This window comes from Malus domestica, chromosome 15 (assembly GCF_042453785.1).
Source record: "Malus domestica chromosome 15, GDT2T_hap1".
Classification (NCBI taxonomy): Eukaryota; Viridiplantae; Streptophyta; class Magnoliopsida; order Rosales; family Rosaceae; genus Malus; species Malus domestica.
The window spans coordinates 5,681,426-5,694,502 of NC_091675.1; the positions used below are offsets into that span (position 1 = coordinate 5,681,426).

The 13,077-nt window shown below is 37.1% G+C and overlaps 2 protein-coding genes across 4 annotated transcripts; both read right to left on the reverse strand.

The window, feature by feature from the left end:
* Nucleotides 1-4,954: 4,954 nt before the first annotated feature.
* LOC103424686 (UDP-glucuronate:xylan alpha-glucuronosyltransferase 2-like) lies at nt 4,955-9,544 on the reverse strand. Of its 3 annotated transcripts, none has more exons than XM_008362784.4 (4): nt 9,411-9,544; nt 7,322-7,393; nt 6,470-7,113; nt 4,955-6,141 (listed from the first exon to the last, which is right to left on the reverse strand). In XM_008362784.4, exons 2-4 carry the CDS (start codon nt 7,366-7,368, stop codon nt 5,198-5,200), a joined length of 1,635 nt encoding a protein of 544 aa, XP_008361006.4. In that variant the 5' UTR covers nt 7,369-7,393; nt 9,411-9,544; the 3' UTR covers nt 4,955-5,197. The 3 variants fall into 3 exon arrangements, with proteins under 3 accessions (XP_008361006.4, XP_070670862.1, XP_008361004.2); XM_070814761.1 differs by having other exon boundaries at nt 7,317-7,393; nt 9,411-9,435; XM_008362782.4 differs by lacking the exon at nt 9,411-9,544 and having other exon boundaries at nt 7,317-7,678.
* Nucleotides 9,208-12,473, reverse strand: LOC114821649 (protein TIC 22, chloroplastic-like). Its single transcript, XM_029094623.2, has 8 exons — nt 12,059-12,473; nt 11,732-11,791; nt 11,295-11,369; nt 10,738-10,785; nt 10,207-10,266; nt 10,028-10,099; nt 9,809-9,844; nt 9,208-9,719 (listed from the first exon to the last, which is right to left on the reverse strand). The coding sequence occupies exons 1-8, from the start codon at nt 12,440-12,442 to the stop codon at nt 9,627-9,629; spliced, it is 828 nt and encodes a 275-aa protein (XP_028950456.1). The 5' UTR covers nt 12,443-12,473; the 3' UTR covers nt 9,208-9,626.
* Nucleotides 12,474-13,077: the final 604 nt, after the last annotated feature.

The following is a 13,077-nucleotide window of genomic DNA, read 5'->3' on the forward strand; positions in this document are numbered from 1 at the left end:
TGCGTATCTTTTGTACCTTTATTGTTCGTGATTTTGTTCAATGGCTCAATATAATCATAGTGTTGTTATGCATCTTGGTGGAACAAATAAATGGATAATTGATATTAGGGCCACTGATCATGTGACAAGTGACCCTAGAGTGTTTGATGAATTATGTGATTATGTTCGTGATCCGTATATTACTAGTGCAAATGGAGCACATTCCTCTGTGAAGGGTGAATGCACTATTTCTCTGACTCCAACGTTATCACTGGTCCGTGCTTTACTTGTTCCTGATGTAAGTGCAATCTTTTGTCGGTAGGAAAATTTCTTGATACCTTATATTGTTATGCTCACTTCTACCCTACGTATTATTATTTTCAAGACATTCAAACTTAGAAGATAATTGGTCATGGTAAAAGAATAGGGGGTTTGTACATCTTGACTATGGAAGATACTGTTGTTTCCGGTTCAAATAATCATCAAGTTTTAAGTGCTAAAATGGATGACAGACATCAAATTTGGTTGTAGCATCGACGATTGGGACATCCATCATTCAGTTATATGAAGCATCTATTTCCTTCTTTGTTTCGCACTTGTAGTGATTCAGAGTTCAAGTGTGAAACATGTGTCGTGGCTAAGAGTCACCGTGCTTCTTTTCCTGTAAGTGATTCTAAAGCTACTTTGCCATTTGATTTGATACATTCTGATGTGTGGGGTCCAGCGAAAGTTACTTCTAATGGATTCTGTTGGTTTGTCACATTCCACGAGAAAGTTTCGTATTTTGTGAAACCCTCTTCCGAATCTCCACTTCAGGGGGAGAAGGGGAGTGAAATACAGATTCCAAGAAATGGTATGGATGGTGTGTTATAAGCAGAGTTGGAAACAGAACCTATTATATTGCGTGATACTGATCAGTTGGCTACAGATAGTGATCGGTCACTTGTCATTCCCGGAACTATTTCTACTGATGATAGATCCGATGTGCCCAGCGAGTTGCCTGATTGTATGTTAGACGAATTACTTTCTGATGATCAGTTTCATGTTGCTGATATGTCTAACGAGTTGCCTGATGATGGTTCGTCCAGTGATGATTCTTCTAACAGTTTGGTACAAGATGGTGGCATACATGAGGTAAATTCTGACGATTCTTCTACTTATCAGTTGCCTCCATGAGCTAATCGTGGAAAACCTAAAGTACAATATGAGCCTGATATGCATGCCAAAGCCAAATATCCTATCAACAATTATGTGTCTACTCATCGTTTGTCCAAACCGTATGCATCTTACATATGTCAGCTATCTAGTGTATCAATTCCAACAAAATTACAAGATGCTTTGTCTGACCCTAAGTGGGTTAATGCCATGAAAGTTGAGATGGAAGCTTTGGAAAAGAATTCTACTTGGGATTTGGTTCCGTTACCAAACGGGAAGAAAGTCGTTGGATGTAGATGGGTGTTTACTATTAAGCACAAAGCAAATGGTTCTATTGACCGGTATAAAGCCAGATTAGTTGCTAAGGGTTATACTCAAATCTATGGGGTGGATTATTAGGAGACTTTTGCTCTTACTGCCAAACTTAATATTGTGCGTGTTCTTCTGTCCTTAGCAGCAAACCAGGATTTGCCTCTGTTGCAGTTTGATGTTAAGAATGCTTTCCTTCATGGTGATCTTAAGAAGGAAGTTTATATGAATCTCCCACCTGGTATTGGAACATCTCCTGGAAAAGGTGTTGTATGCAGGTTACGAAAGGCTTTGTATGATTTGAAACAATCTTCTAGAGCGTGGTTTGGGAGGTTTACAAGTTCAATGAAGAAGTTTGGGTATATCCAGAGTCATTCAGATCATACTTTGTTTCTAAAGCGACAAAATGGTAAGCTAACTGCATTGATTATTTATGTTGATGACATGATAGTAATTGGTGATGATCAGAAGGAGATACAACGCCTTCAAAAGTACCTAGCTACTGAATTTGAGATGAAAGAATTGGGTGAATTGAAGTATTTTCTTGGAATTGAGGTTGCACGATCCAAGCATGGTATTTTTTTGTCTCAACAGAAGTATGTTCTTGATTTGTTAACTGAAATAGGTATGTTAGATTGCAAACCTGTTGATACTCTGATTGAGCACAATCATCATCTGGGCTTATTTCCAGATCAAGTTCCTACTCATAAGGAATGGTATTAGAGGCTTGTGGGGAGATTAATTTATTTGTCTCACACTCGCCTTGACATTGCTTATGCAGTTAGTGTGGTAAGTCAGTTTATGCACTCACCTAGTGAAGCTCATATGGATGCAGTAACCCGTATTTTGAGGTACTTGAAGATGGCTCCTGGCAGATGCTTGGTTTTCTCCAAGAATGGTCATTTGAATGTCGAAGGGTATACATATGCAGATTAGATAGGTTCTATCATTGATCGGCGATCTACATCTGGATACTTTACGTTTGTGGGTGGTAATTTAGTTACTTAGAGAAGCAAGAAACAAAAAGTCGTGGCTAGGTCAAGTGCAGAAGCTGAGTTTCGTGGTATGTCTCATGGTGTATGTGAGTTGTTGTGGTTGAAAAAATTGTTGAGAGATCTTGGGTTTAAACCCAATGGTGCTATGAAACTTCATTGTGATAAGAAGGCTGCTATTAAGATTGCTCATAATCCAGTGCAACATGATCAAACAAAACATGTAGAGATTGATCGACATTTCATTAAGGAAAAATTGGATGCTGGAATTATTATGTTTCCGTTTGTGAGATCTGAAGATCAACTTGTTGATGTTCTTACTAAGGCTATGTCTAATAGTGGGTTTTCCAACTCGCTTGACAAGTTGGGCATGCGTGACATCTTTGCACCAACTTGAGGGGGAGTGTTGCGAGTTATGTATTAGTTAAAGTGTAAATAGTAGTTTATTGTCCTACATTGGTGAAGTACATATGTAATACCAATTGTAACTCCTATATATACTCCACTTTGGAGATTAAAGAATATATAAGAAATTCCCAAATATTGTCATATATATTTTTGGTATTTACTATGTTTAGTTTAATAGAAAGTTGAAGTTCTACCATAAAACTAATTAGCAAAATAGAGAGTAGCACAAGTTAATTATTAGTCTATGTAAGGTTTATCCTTCCATCAATGTGTATTCATCTTAACACGCTCTTTAACATGTGACAAATTTTCAAGCCAAACACATGGACAATATAAATGAGTTGACGTAGAACACATGTAATTGTTGGATTGTAAACTCAAGACAACATGCTCAAATACTAAAAAAAGGGATGAGGTTCGACGGGCTAAAAAGGTGTGTAACAAACATATCCCTTTCTATATATATTTCTTTAGCCCATCAAGTTTGTGAGATAAGGTTATACGTAAATCTTACTGATTCAGTTAACCAAAAAGGATATTATCCCATAATACCCCCTTGCTAAATTTATAATACAATTTCTACCCTAATGTGTTCAGTTTTGAAACCATTTAGTTTCTTTGGGCCAATATATTTCGTTACACATTCATATGTGGTGATCCCTAATTTAGTTGGTATACCAAATTATTTTAGCTCAACCAATCTTTCATCTCCGTATCCTTTCCCTATCACACCTGATCAACCATCGATCCTTGCATTACATTAGACGCAAGAAGATTAATGAGTTTTGTCTCTTAACGTTTGCTCTTAAGTCTTAGTGACAGATAGTGACCAGCTTAATTACGAGAAAAAAATTGTCACTTCAGCTGGTTTACTTAATACTGGCACATAATAAAATATGCTTAATTTGACAAATCAATAAATAATTAAAACATCTATTTGTGATAAAATATAGGGAAAATTAGTATCTAGTCCTTAGTTACTAATGTTCATTGACCGAAACCTTATTAGTTTTCAAATTTTGATTGGAGTCCATAGCATTAATATGATAATGAATTTACATGTTTATTACATATTTTTTTAAATAAAATCGGTAATTGATTTAGGGTTTTAATACTCACACCTCTATTAAACTCCTAATTAATTTTCAATTCAAACATTTCAAAAAAAAAAAAATTAGAATAAGTTTGTACAAATTAGTTTTTTATAAAAAAAGGTTCTCAACTTTTTAATCTTAAATGTACCCATTCATATAATTTTCAATTTTTTAATCTTAAATGTACCCATTCTTAGATATAACAAATTGTTATATGTAAAATGTACCATTTTTTTAATATAAAATGTACAAATTTTTTATACAAAAAGTACCCAATTTTTTAATATAAAATCCATTAAAAAAATTTAATCCATTTTTAAACTTATATGGGTACATTTTTTTTTTATTGATTTGAGAATGTATCGATGTCAAGTTTAATCGAAGAAATTTACTAATATAATAGATAGTATAAACTAATATCTTTTTTTTCTATGTTTAAACTAACATCTTTTTTTAAACTAATATCTTTTTTTTTTTTATGTTTTGAAGAATGTATCCATATTTTGGTACAATAATTTTTTTGTTAAGTTTGATGAATGTACCCACACACACACACACAAAATAGAATTGAGAGTATAATTTATATTTTATTATTTTTAATCCCGCAAATTATGGGTTATATTTAAAATATCACTAATATAAACAAATACAAATTTCAATTTTTAATTTTTAATTTAAAAAATATAGTAACCATTACATTAATGTCAGGGACTTCGATAAAAAAATAAAAACTGATAAGGTTTCAATCAAATAATATTGATAGCTAGGGACCACATTCAAAGTGTCCTTAAAATAAATAACGAACACGATTTTTCTTAAAACAACATGACTACAGTTTAACTAAACAATTGAATATTTTACAAACATGATCTTTTAAGAATTTACCCAAAAAAATAACGTTTGAATCACCAACTCCATAACAAGCACGTCCCTCAGTTAAGCTCACTCACTTTTCTATATCAATTAGCTAATATAATGCATACCATATTGTTAACCGTATCTCTCTAAGCTCAAAGCTACAAATAATTGTATCCGTCATTTATGTGAAAATTGTCACGCTGCCATCTCGATCTTGTGCATCTCTATTTATAAGTATTAACACATACTTACAAGTTAAAGGAAAACACATTATCCCAGGATATGAGTACATGCATAATGTATATATAGTCTGGTTATGGAAGGGACATCTCCTATATTTCTGTAAACAAAAAATGACAAGAAAAATTAATATGAATCCAAAAAAGCAACATATAAATTATGCTATGCCACCACAATCTTCCGTCTAGGGTCTTTGATTTTGATCTTCCAATGCCCATTTGGAAACCCTAACTTTCTCGCCCTTCTTCGTTCCCAGTCCAAATCATTCTTCCTTATCTTCGTCAGCCCACAAAACTTCTGCAACCCCTCGTCCATGTCGTCGTGGAACCTCCACCACCTCTCGTGCGCCACATCACTCGCGTAGACAAGTTGTTCCGCCACGTCCCAGTTACAATCATAATCCCTATAACAAACCCATGGCTTCCATCCCAAGTAATGTATCGTATAAAGCTTCGGTGGGTCCGCCCCAAACAGCTCATCCTTAACCGTCCTCTCGCTTGTCGTGTTGGCCCAAAAATTCTTCAAAAAGTTCACCCTCCGCGGCAGCCGGTGCCACCACACGAAGACCTCGTTGAGGTAGCCTTGGTCGCCACCGTTGTACGATATGATGTCACTTCTGTGGTCCATCAAAAACTGGAACGTGCAGTTGGAGGGCTCGATGACCATGATGCCGGAGTTGAAGATGTACACGTCGTTGCCGGTGGCTGACATTTGCGGGAAGTGGAAGAGAAGGTCGAGGTTTCGAAGGACAATAATGTCGGCGTCGATGAAGATGATTTTGTCATATTCAGTGAGCTGCCATAGTCGGAACTTGCTGTAGTTGTACTCGTTGTAGGTACCATTTTCGGCTCTAGGGTTTCTGATTCGTTCGATGACGTGGAGCTTCCAGCCAGCGGCTGAGAGAGCGTCGCGCTTGAGGGTGGAGATGGAGTTGTCTATGAGGAGGACAAGGTCGCGTCTGGTGCCGGTTTGGAGTAGACTCCTGGCTAAGGTTATGGCGCCACAAACGTACATGTCGGAGGAGTGGAGGACTGTGGCGTAGGCTTCTCGTTTGGGTTTGTTTGTTGTTCTTCGAATTTTAGTCAGATCATACACTTGATCAATTCCTGTAACAATATTAAGTTCTCATCAATTACAGATTTTTCATCATCAATTATGTGATTTGGATCACATTTATTGTCACCATGTTGATCATATTTTTGTCATAAGTTTTTCGCTATATTTGTTCTTTTAATCAAGTTAACAAATTTGTGACTATATTTCAAAATCTCGTAACAGCTCTTTGTAACTTTGTACTAAATTGTTAGTGGTGTACAGTTATGTAGTTATCTCTCTAATCACGTATAAATTATTTAAGAAAAAAGAGAAATAGATACATAATTATTTACAACCAATGATATATTTCAAAAACGATGTCAGAATTTGGAGGTGTACCTTGTTGTCCCCATAAAGGCAAAGCCAAATTGCAAGTACCAATAGGCAATGATACCTTTTGCCGCAACCTAGCCATATCTGGCTCAAACAACCACCAATCCCCTTCCTGTTTGACTAAATCATTGCACCTAAAGATCTCCAGCATTGGCCTACACTTGCTCCAAAACACCACTTTAGTTGTCTTCCTATTCCAATCCTTCCTTCCTTTCCTCGCAGCCAAATTAGCCGCTATAAGATGAACTTGGAGCCTAAACACCTCCCTCCTCCACCCTTCTTCCGGATACTTGCATGGCAACTTAGCAACCACCATGTCCATCTTCTCGTAAATTTGAAAATCTGGCATTGGTATCTCCGGGCATGTTGGGACGTCACTCTCTTCCTCTTCGTCAATCCACTCGGGAAATAAATCGTCCCATTTGAAGTTATCCGAAACCCGATCAAAACGGATTGGAATTGCCTTTCCATGATTATCCCACTCACTCAAATCATTCTCATCCATATTTACCATGCCAATTTTCATCCCTTTTCCCATTGTTTCATTCAAAAAGCTTGGCACCTCTATCTTGCTCATATTGGCTTTAGGCCTTGATATGTTGTATTTGGTCTCCTCCAATACTGGCTTAACGATTTTCTCCATTGTCCACCTGCTTACACAAAAACGGACTTTAATATATAGAACTCCGTCTATATATACGTTATGAGAAATTAAATTTGTTTGGCTGGAGAGTATGGTCGTAAGGCTGAAAACTTGACAGAATTGACGGAAGGGTACCGCACCTGGAGCATGCTGCTTAATAAGTAATTTGTTTAACCAAAATGAATGATTAATTAAAGAGAAATGACTCACCTTACCTTGTGATTGCACTCTCGCAATGAGCACCTAATAAGAGAAGCTGCATTCTCGTAGTAGACGGAGGAGGATGGCTGGAGAAGAAGGGCAGCATAGACAACGAAAAGCAAAGCAATTAAAACCAAGTTGATTTTGATCACCATAGCAGATTTCAAAGAAGTAGCCTTCATCATCTTTTGAAGACCAGCATGTCCTTCCATTATCTTTTGGGAACTCTCTGTATATCGATAGACACACACACACACACACATATATATATATATATATATAGACTCTCTCTCTCTCTCTCTCCGTCTCCGATTAGGAAATATATGTTTTGGGAGATGAATTTAGCTGCAGTGGTTAGAGAGCTAAAGACAGCGAAATTAGAGTAAATCTCAAAAAAAAGAAAACCATTTAAAAAGCTCCAGCGTCGTTGCCTTGTTTTGGACTTCCCCTCCCCTCGCAGACAAACAACAAAGGTCGGCGCATAGAAAGCTTCGCTTCTTCTGTATAGTTGTTCCATGATAGTAAATTAGTAATAGTACTTATGGTTAATAGTTGTTAATATTTTCCAAATTCCAAAATTACTCTTGGTAGTCACCACTATCAATTTAATTGATTATGAATGAAATCACGTTCGAATGTAGGATTGTAACTTAAACTTTAACAATAATATAACAAGATAATATACGTATTATTTCAATTCAATTTGTTAAAAGGGGTGCTAAAAAGAATTACCGTAACTTGGAAAACAAAACTAACAAAGTTGAAAAACAAAAATAACAATCATGTCATAAGCACTTGAAGTTATATATACTTAATAACCCTTTTTGTTTTTAAAATTTTCTTATCGTCCCGTTAAATAAAAGCAATAGATAGGAGGGCAGGGGTGACAACCGACAAATGGCAATATCGGTACTTTAAAGTAAATACAAAGGTATCCAATACAGGCCCCCAACTCTACAACAACTAAATGGTTGTCCTGTCATCTTCCTTCATGCAATGCAATGTCGCTTTTACCCCTTAAGAAATTGTGTGGTTGCACCTATATATCCACATTTTCTCATTATTTTCTCCTCCTCCATAAAATGCAATTGATTTATAACTTATAAATAGGCTTTAGGTTAGACATCAGCACATCATGGTTTTTGGATTAAATGTCAACATCTTGATTTGTGACCAACTGAAGATGGGGCCTTGAGTACACTTTATCAATGTCCTCTAGATCCAAGAGCGTGTTACATATGTCACACATTAGTCCATGAATTTAGTAATGTAATACTCGAGTTCGTTTGGTGTCTAGAATTTATCCCTAGGACTGTAGGTCCTAACACAAAGTTAGAATTCCAGTGCTTTCGAAGTGGTTTTTTTGCTGATGGCTCGAGCCCTACCAAAAAGGAATGAATGAGATTAGATAAATTTATGTAACTGAAGGCACGAAAGATAATAGAAGAGATGAATTTTCGTTTCAAGGAGTTCGGAAGGAAAAAGTTTCCTTCATCAGTATTATATTGTTTAACAATTGTGTAGATGGTGCATATATCTAATAGTATTATATTGTTTAACACACTTCATCATATGAATACTCAATTGAGAATAAAAGTACAGATTCATGATGATTTTTCACAAGAATTCAACAACCACAACCACCCATCACCAAATCCACATACACAAACAAAACCCCAACACCAAATTCTCACATAAAATAAAACCGGCCTCCAAAATTTTCTTGCTGTGGAGTGTTTTTCATTAGCAGGTTAATCAAGCTTACATTAGTTGGTTTGGGGTTTGGGGGTTGACATTCTTTTCGGCAAACTATTTCTCAATGTGCATTATTACCCTTTTATCCTTAAAGTACCACCCGAAACAACGTCGTCTTACAAGATAATACACAACATAGCATTCCTGTCGTAGAACTTCCATGTAATATATACATTTAAGCCTTTCAACATGTGTTATACGGGGGTTTGAGAGCCACATGGTGGTTAAATAGTTGAATACTCTTAACCCGTCTACAATACCAGGAACATTGATACACTCTCTAGAGAACAATGACATCAAATTTACCGAATAATTTCCACTAGAGTCCACAGTTGGCAATTCACTGACCTTCAGCAAAGAAAAATTCGGGTTGTTCCATTCTGCCACGTTCTCTTCCAAGCTCTGCTTCCCCTTGCATATGATTGACCAGCTCCGAGGGAAAACAAAGAGTGAGCGAGCATGATGGCGGACCTGCCTTATTTATGAGAACCTTTTGAAACATGCAAGGGGCTCACTGCTAATTGAAATCCTCGTACGGTTAGTTGAAGATGGGCTCTGTACGTTTCAGGCTTTAACCACATCTTGAATGTGTTGGGAGTAGCTTTTTCCCGGTGGAATGAAAATCAGGTCTTCCCAGCCTGAATTCTTTTCGCTTGACTGCATTAACATTGAACTTCTTTCAACAAAAATACTAGAGAGTAGGAGCAAAAGAACAAAAAAAAATTTGCAGTAACCAGACCAAATACCTCCATTTTTCTCAAAACGTCTTCCAAACTGCCAACCTGTTAAAACATTTTATTGAAATGATGAGAATGCAATAAAGCAACGGGAAGCCTTATCAACAGATATGATGACACATTTTCTTCCTATTTTCTGACTGTAATGAATTCTTTTGCACATCAATTATCTAGAAATGTTTTTTCATTTTAAAGAGTAAAAAGCATTGACAACAGCTTATACAATACCATAATATGTTGAGAAACCCCTGGTCCTCTAGATGCTCTTGAGACCTTTGACAATTCTTTTTCTATATCTTCCTGCATCATGGAAACAAAATTTAATTACGTCTAAACCAATCTCATAAAAGCAAGTTACTTGACAAAACAATACATAAATACAAGCTCGAGGCTTCAATTCTAAGTACCTTGGTGAAATATATTGGGCAGTAACGCTTGTTTTTCTTCTTCATAATCAGAAGGTCCGACTGTAAACACAAATTTACTCTTAAGATAATCGCCATATTCATACAAGCAATTCCAGAAGGTCCGACCGTAAACAAAAATTTAATCGTAAGATAACCGCCATATTCACCCAAGCAATTCCACTGCCTAAGGATCACTCCCAGATAAGGCCCACCAATTCACTAGATCTGAGAACAGCAACATGACAACCCTACCGCCTGGGCACTTAAACGAGCCCATAAGGTCAGGCAATTCCCAAAAGATAAACTTGTTTTTTTCACCTCTCCCAGACCCTGCGTAAAGCGGGAGCCTTGTGCACTGGGTACGACCTTTTTAATATACGATGAAAATGCACTACTCATGCGTGAATTACTACTGTCATCCATATAATGCACTACAGAGTTGGAGGTGTTCATCCCCTGGATCATCCTACCTAGCATGTTTCAAACACTCCTGCAATCTATTAATTACAATCAACAAGTAGACTAGCCTACCTGAAAAACAGGAACTCCATCAAATGCACTCCTGTCAGCGGACGTGAGCTACAAAACAGAAAATGATTGTGAACCAATCTTAATTGTTTCAGAAAAGAAATTACAGATTCATGTAATGCATACCCAGTTTGAATTGCCTTAAAGGATACAGTCAATATGTAACGACAAGCAGTAGACTTTCTGTCCAAACACAGTTTAATGTGTTGCATCTAATATATCCATTTCATCGAAGCTCCTTGTTCTAACTATGTCTTAAAAATCGATATTCGAAAGTGTCGATATGGAGGCCCATATGACAGTCATTCCAAGAGTTTCTTCCAAGACAATTACAAATGAAGACAGAAGTCCAGTATAATGCATGTCATACAGGGTTCATTGGGTGAAGCAAGTGTCCAAGGGCCACTAGGGGCATAAGGAATGAAAGTGCATGTGGATTATGTATCAAAACATAGACATACCCTAGTGAAGCCTTAAGACCATAAAAAAAAAAAAAAAAAAAAAAAAGAGGACCAATTGTAACTGAAATATAAAGCAAATACATAATGAAAAACAGAAACCTCGAGTGCATTTCTTATTTGAACTGGGTCAGGCAGAAACCGGAATGCAATTCCTTCAACCTTCAGCATGTACACCTACAAGATACAGAGTAATGCTAAATCTTATGGATCTACCACTGTACATACTATCTAAGTTTAAGGCAACAAGCAATGTGGAAATTAAGTAGCATAACACTAACACTAGTTCTTGTTACACTTACCCCCATAACTTTGATAATCTGAGACCATATGCTGCCCACTAGATGGAACCTTTCCTCAAATTCTCGCCACTCACAGATATGTTTTATCCTTACTTGTTCAACTATTGAAATTACTTGACCAAATTAGGACACCAAATTCTAGCCTACAAATGATTAATTCGCAAGTTCACAGGCAATTTAATAATATGGAATTCTGGTTACTCTGTGCTAATTGCTTTTCATTTTATACCAAGTCACCTGGTCAAGAGTAATCGGGACAACTTTAGCCGCACTTCGTAATTCTCTCCTCGATCGAACCTGAATCACCCAAATTCAAAACCAGCTGAAAATCCAAGCAAAAAATAACATCCACATTTCAAATCACTTGACTTCTCAACAATCCCAATTTATCTAAATGCATCTTTTTCAGCCAAAAAATAAAGCAAGACATTAAATTTCCACTCAATGAAGCTAAATGCAACTAATTCCTCCATCCAATTAACCTTCCATCCAATTAACCTCTAAATGCAACTAATTACTCATCCTACTAATTTTTCCCTCCAAAAAAAAATTAAAAATACTAACTTGAGCGAGGAATGCTTCGGCGTCTTCCTGCCGAAAGCAAAGCAATCCAATGGACTTGGCCTCATTGGGATCAGAGATGAGCACGAACTCATTGTTCGAATTGCTAACCGTATACACCGCCGTGCCGGCCAGGCTCTTCGCCACGTGGTCCGAGCTGAGGGTAGCGGCCAGGGCGTGACTGCTCTGGGCCAGCCACGCGAAGGGCGGATACACCGGAGCCGAACACATGCGCCTGCTCGCCAGCGGCGCGAAGTTTCCGGCGAGCCGCTTGGTGTCTTCGAAACGGGTGGAGAGCTCGGCGCCGAGGCGGAGGCAGTGCTGGTGTATGAAGGTGGAGAGCGAGAGCAGAGGGTTTGAGCGCGGGTAGGGCTTTGCGGACTCCATAGTCCCAGTGCGTGAGCCGAGTAAAGCTGTGGTTGTTTTGATAAAGTTAAATAAATAAATAAAACTTATTGGGCTAAATATTGCAACCCACTTTGACTTTTAATTAATGGCCCAATACAATCCAGCCCATGAAGTTCGGTGGCCCACTCCGTAATGCAAATTTTAGAACGTGCAAGGACACAGTTTATTGAAGTGTGGCCGTTGCCTCTTAGACACCTTTTAAAGGTGCTTATTGATTGTTAAGCCATCTCCAACCGAAAGAGGGTCAGAGGGCTCCGTTTAGCCCTATAGCTCTCCAAGAAATTATATTTTAATGAACAGTGTCAAGCCATATTTCATATCATCTCCAACCGAAGGGGCCAAAGGGTCATAGGTCAAACATAGCCATGTAATAAAAAACCATTTCCAACCAAGGGGGCTAAAGGGTCATAGGCCAAACATAATTTATGATTTTAATTGAATTAATATGGTTACTTAAATAATTTTTCGATATGTAATCTCAATAACTTTTCAAATAGGTTTTTAAGTGACATGTGTCACTAAAATGAGTAACTCTCCAGATTTCTTGTCGATATGTAATCTCCCCCAATAATAATTTTATGTTATTAAATGTTTTTTTTAATGTTATGTAAGTT

Excerpts from the sequence above, each read along its gene's own strand:
- LOC114821649 (XM_029094623.2), bottom strand. The coding sequence starts at position 12,442 with ATGGAGTCCGCAAAGCCCTACCCGCGCTCAAACCCTCTGCTCTCGCTC. Across the intron at positions 10,786-11,294 it reads AAATAAGAAATGCACTCGAG|CTCACGTCCGCTGACAGGAG; the intron begins GTTTCTGTTTTT and ends TCTGTTTTGTAG. Across the intron at positions 10,100-10,206 it reads GCCCAATATATTTCACCAAG|GAAGATATAGAAAAAGAATT; the intron begins GTACTTAGAATT and ends TCCATGATGCAG.
- LOC103424686 (XM_008362782.4), bottom strand. The coding sequence starts at position 7,570 with ATGTGTGTGTGTGTGTGTGTCTATCGATATACAGAGAGTTCCCAAAAG. Across the intron at positions 7,114-7,316 it reads GAGTGCAATCACAAGGTAAG|GTGGACAATGGAGAAAATCG; the intron begins GTGAGTCATTTC and ends TTGTGTAAGCAG. Across the intron at positions 6,142-6,469 it reads GCCTTTATGGGGACAACAAG|GAATTGATCAAGTGTATGAT; the intron begins GTACACCTCCAA and ends ATATTGTTACAG.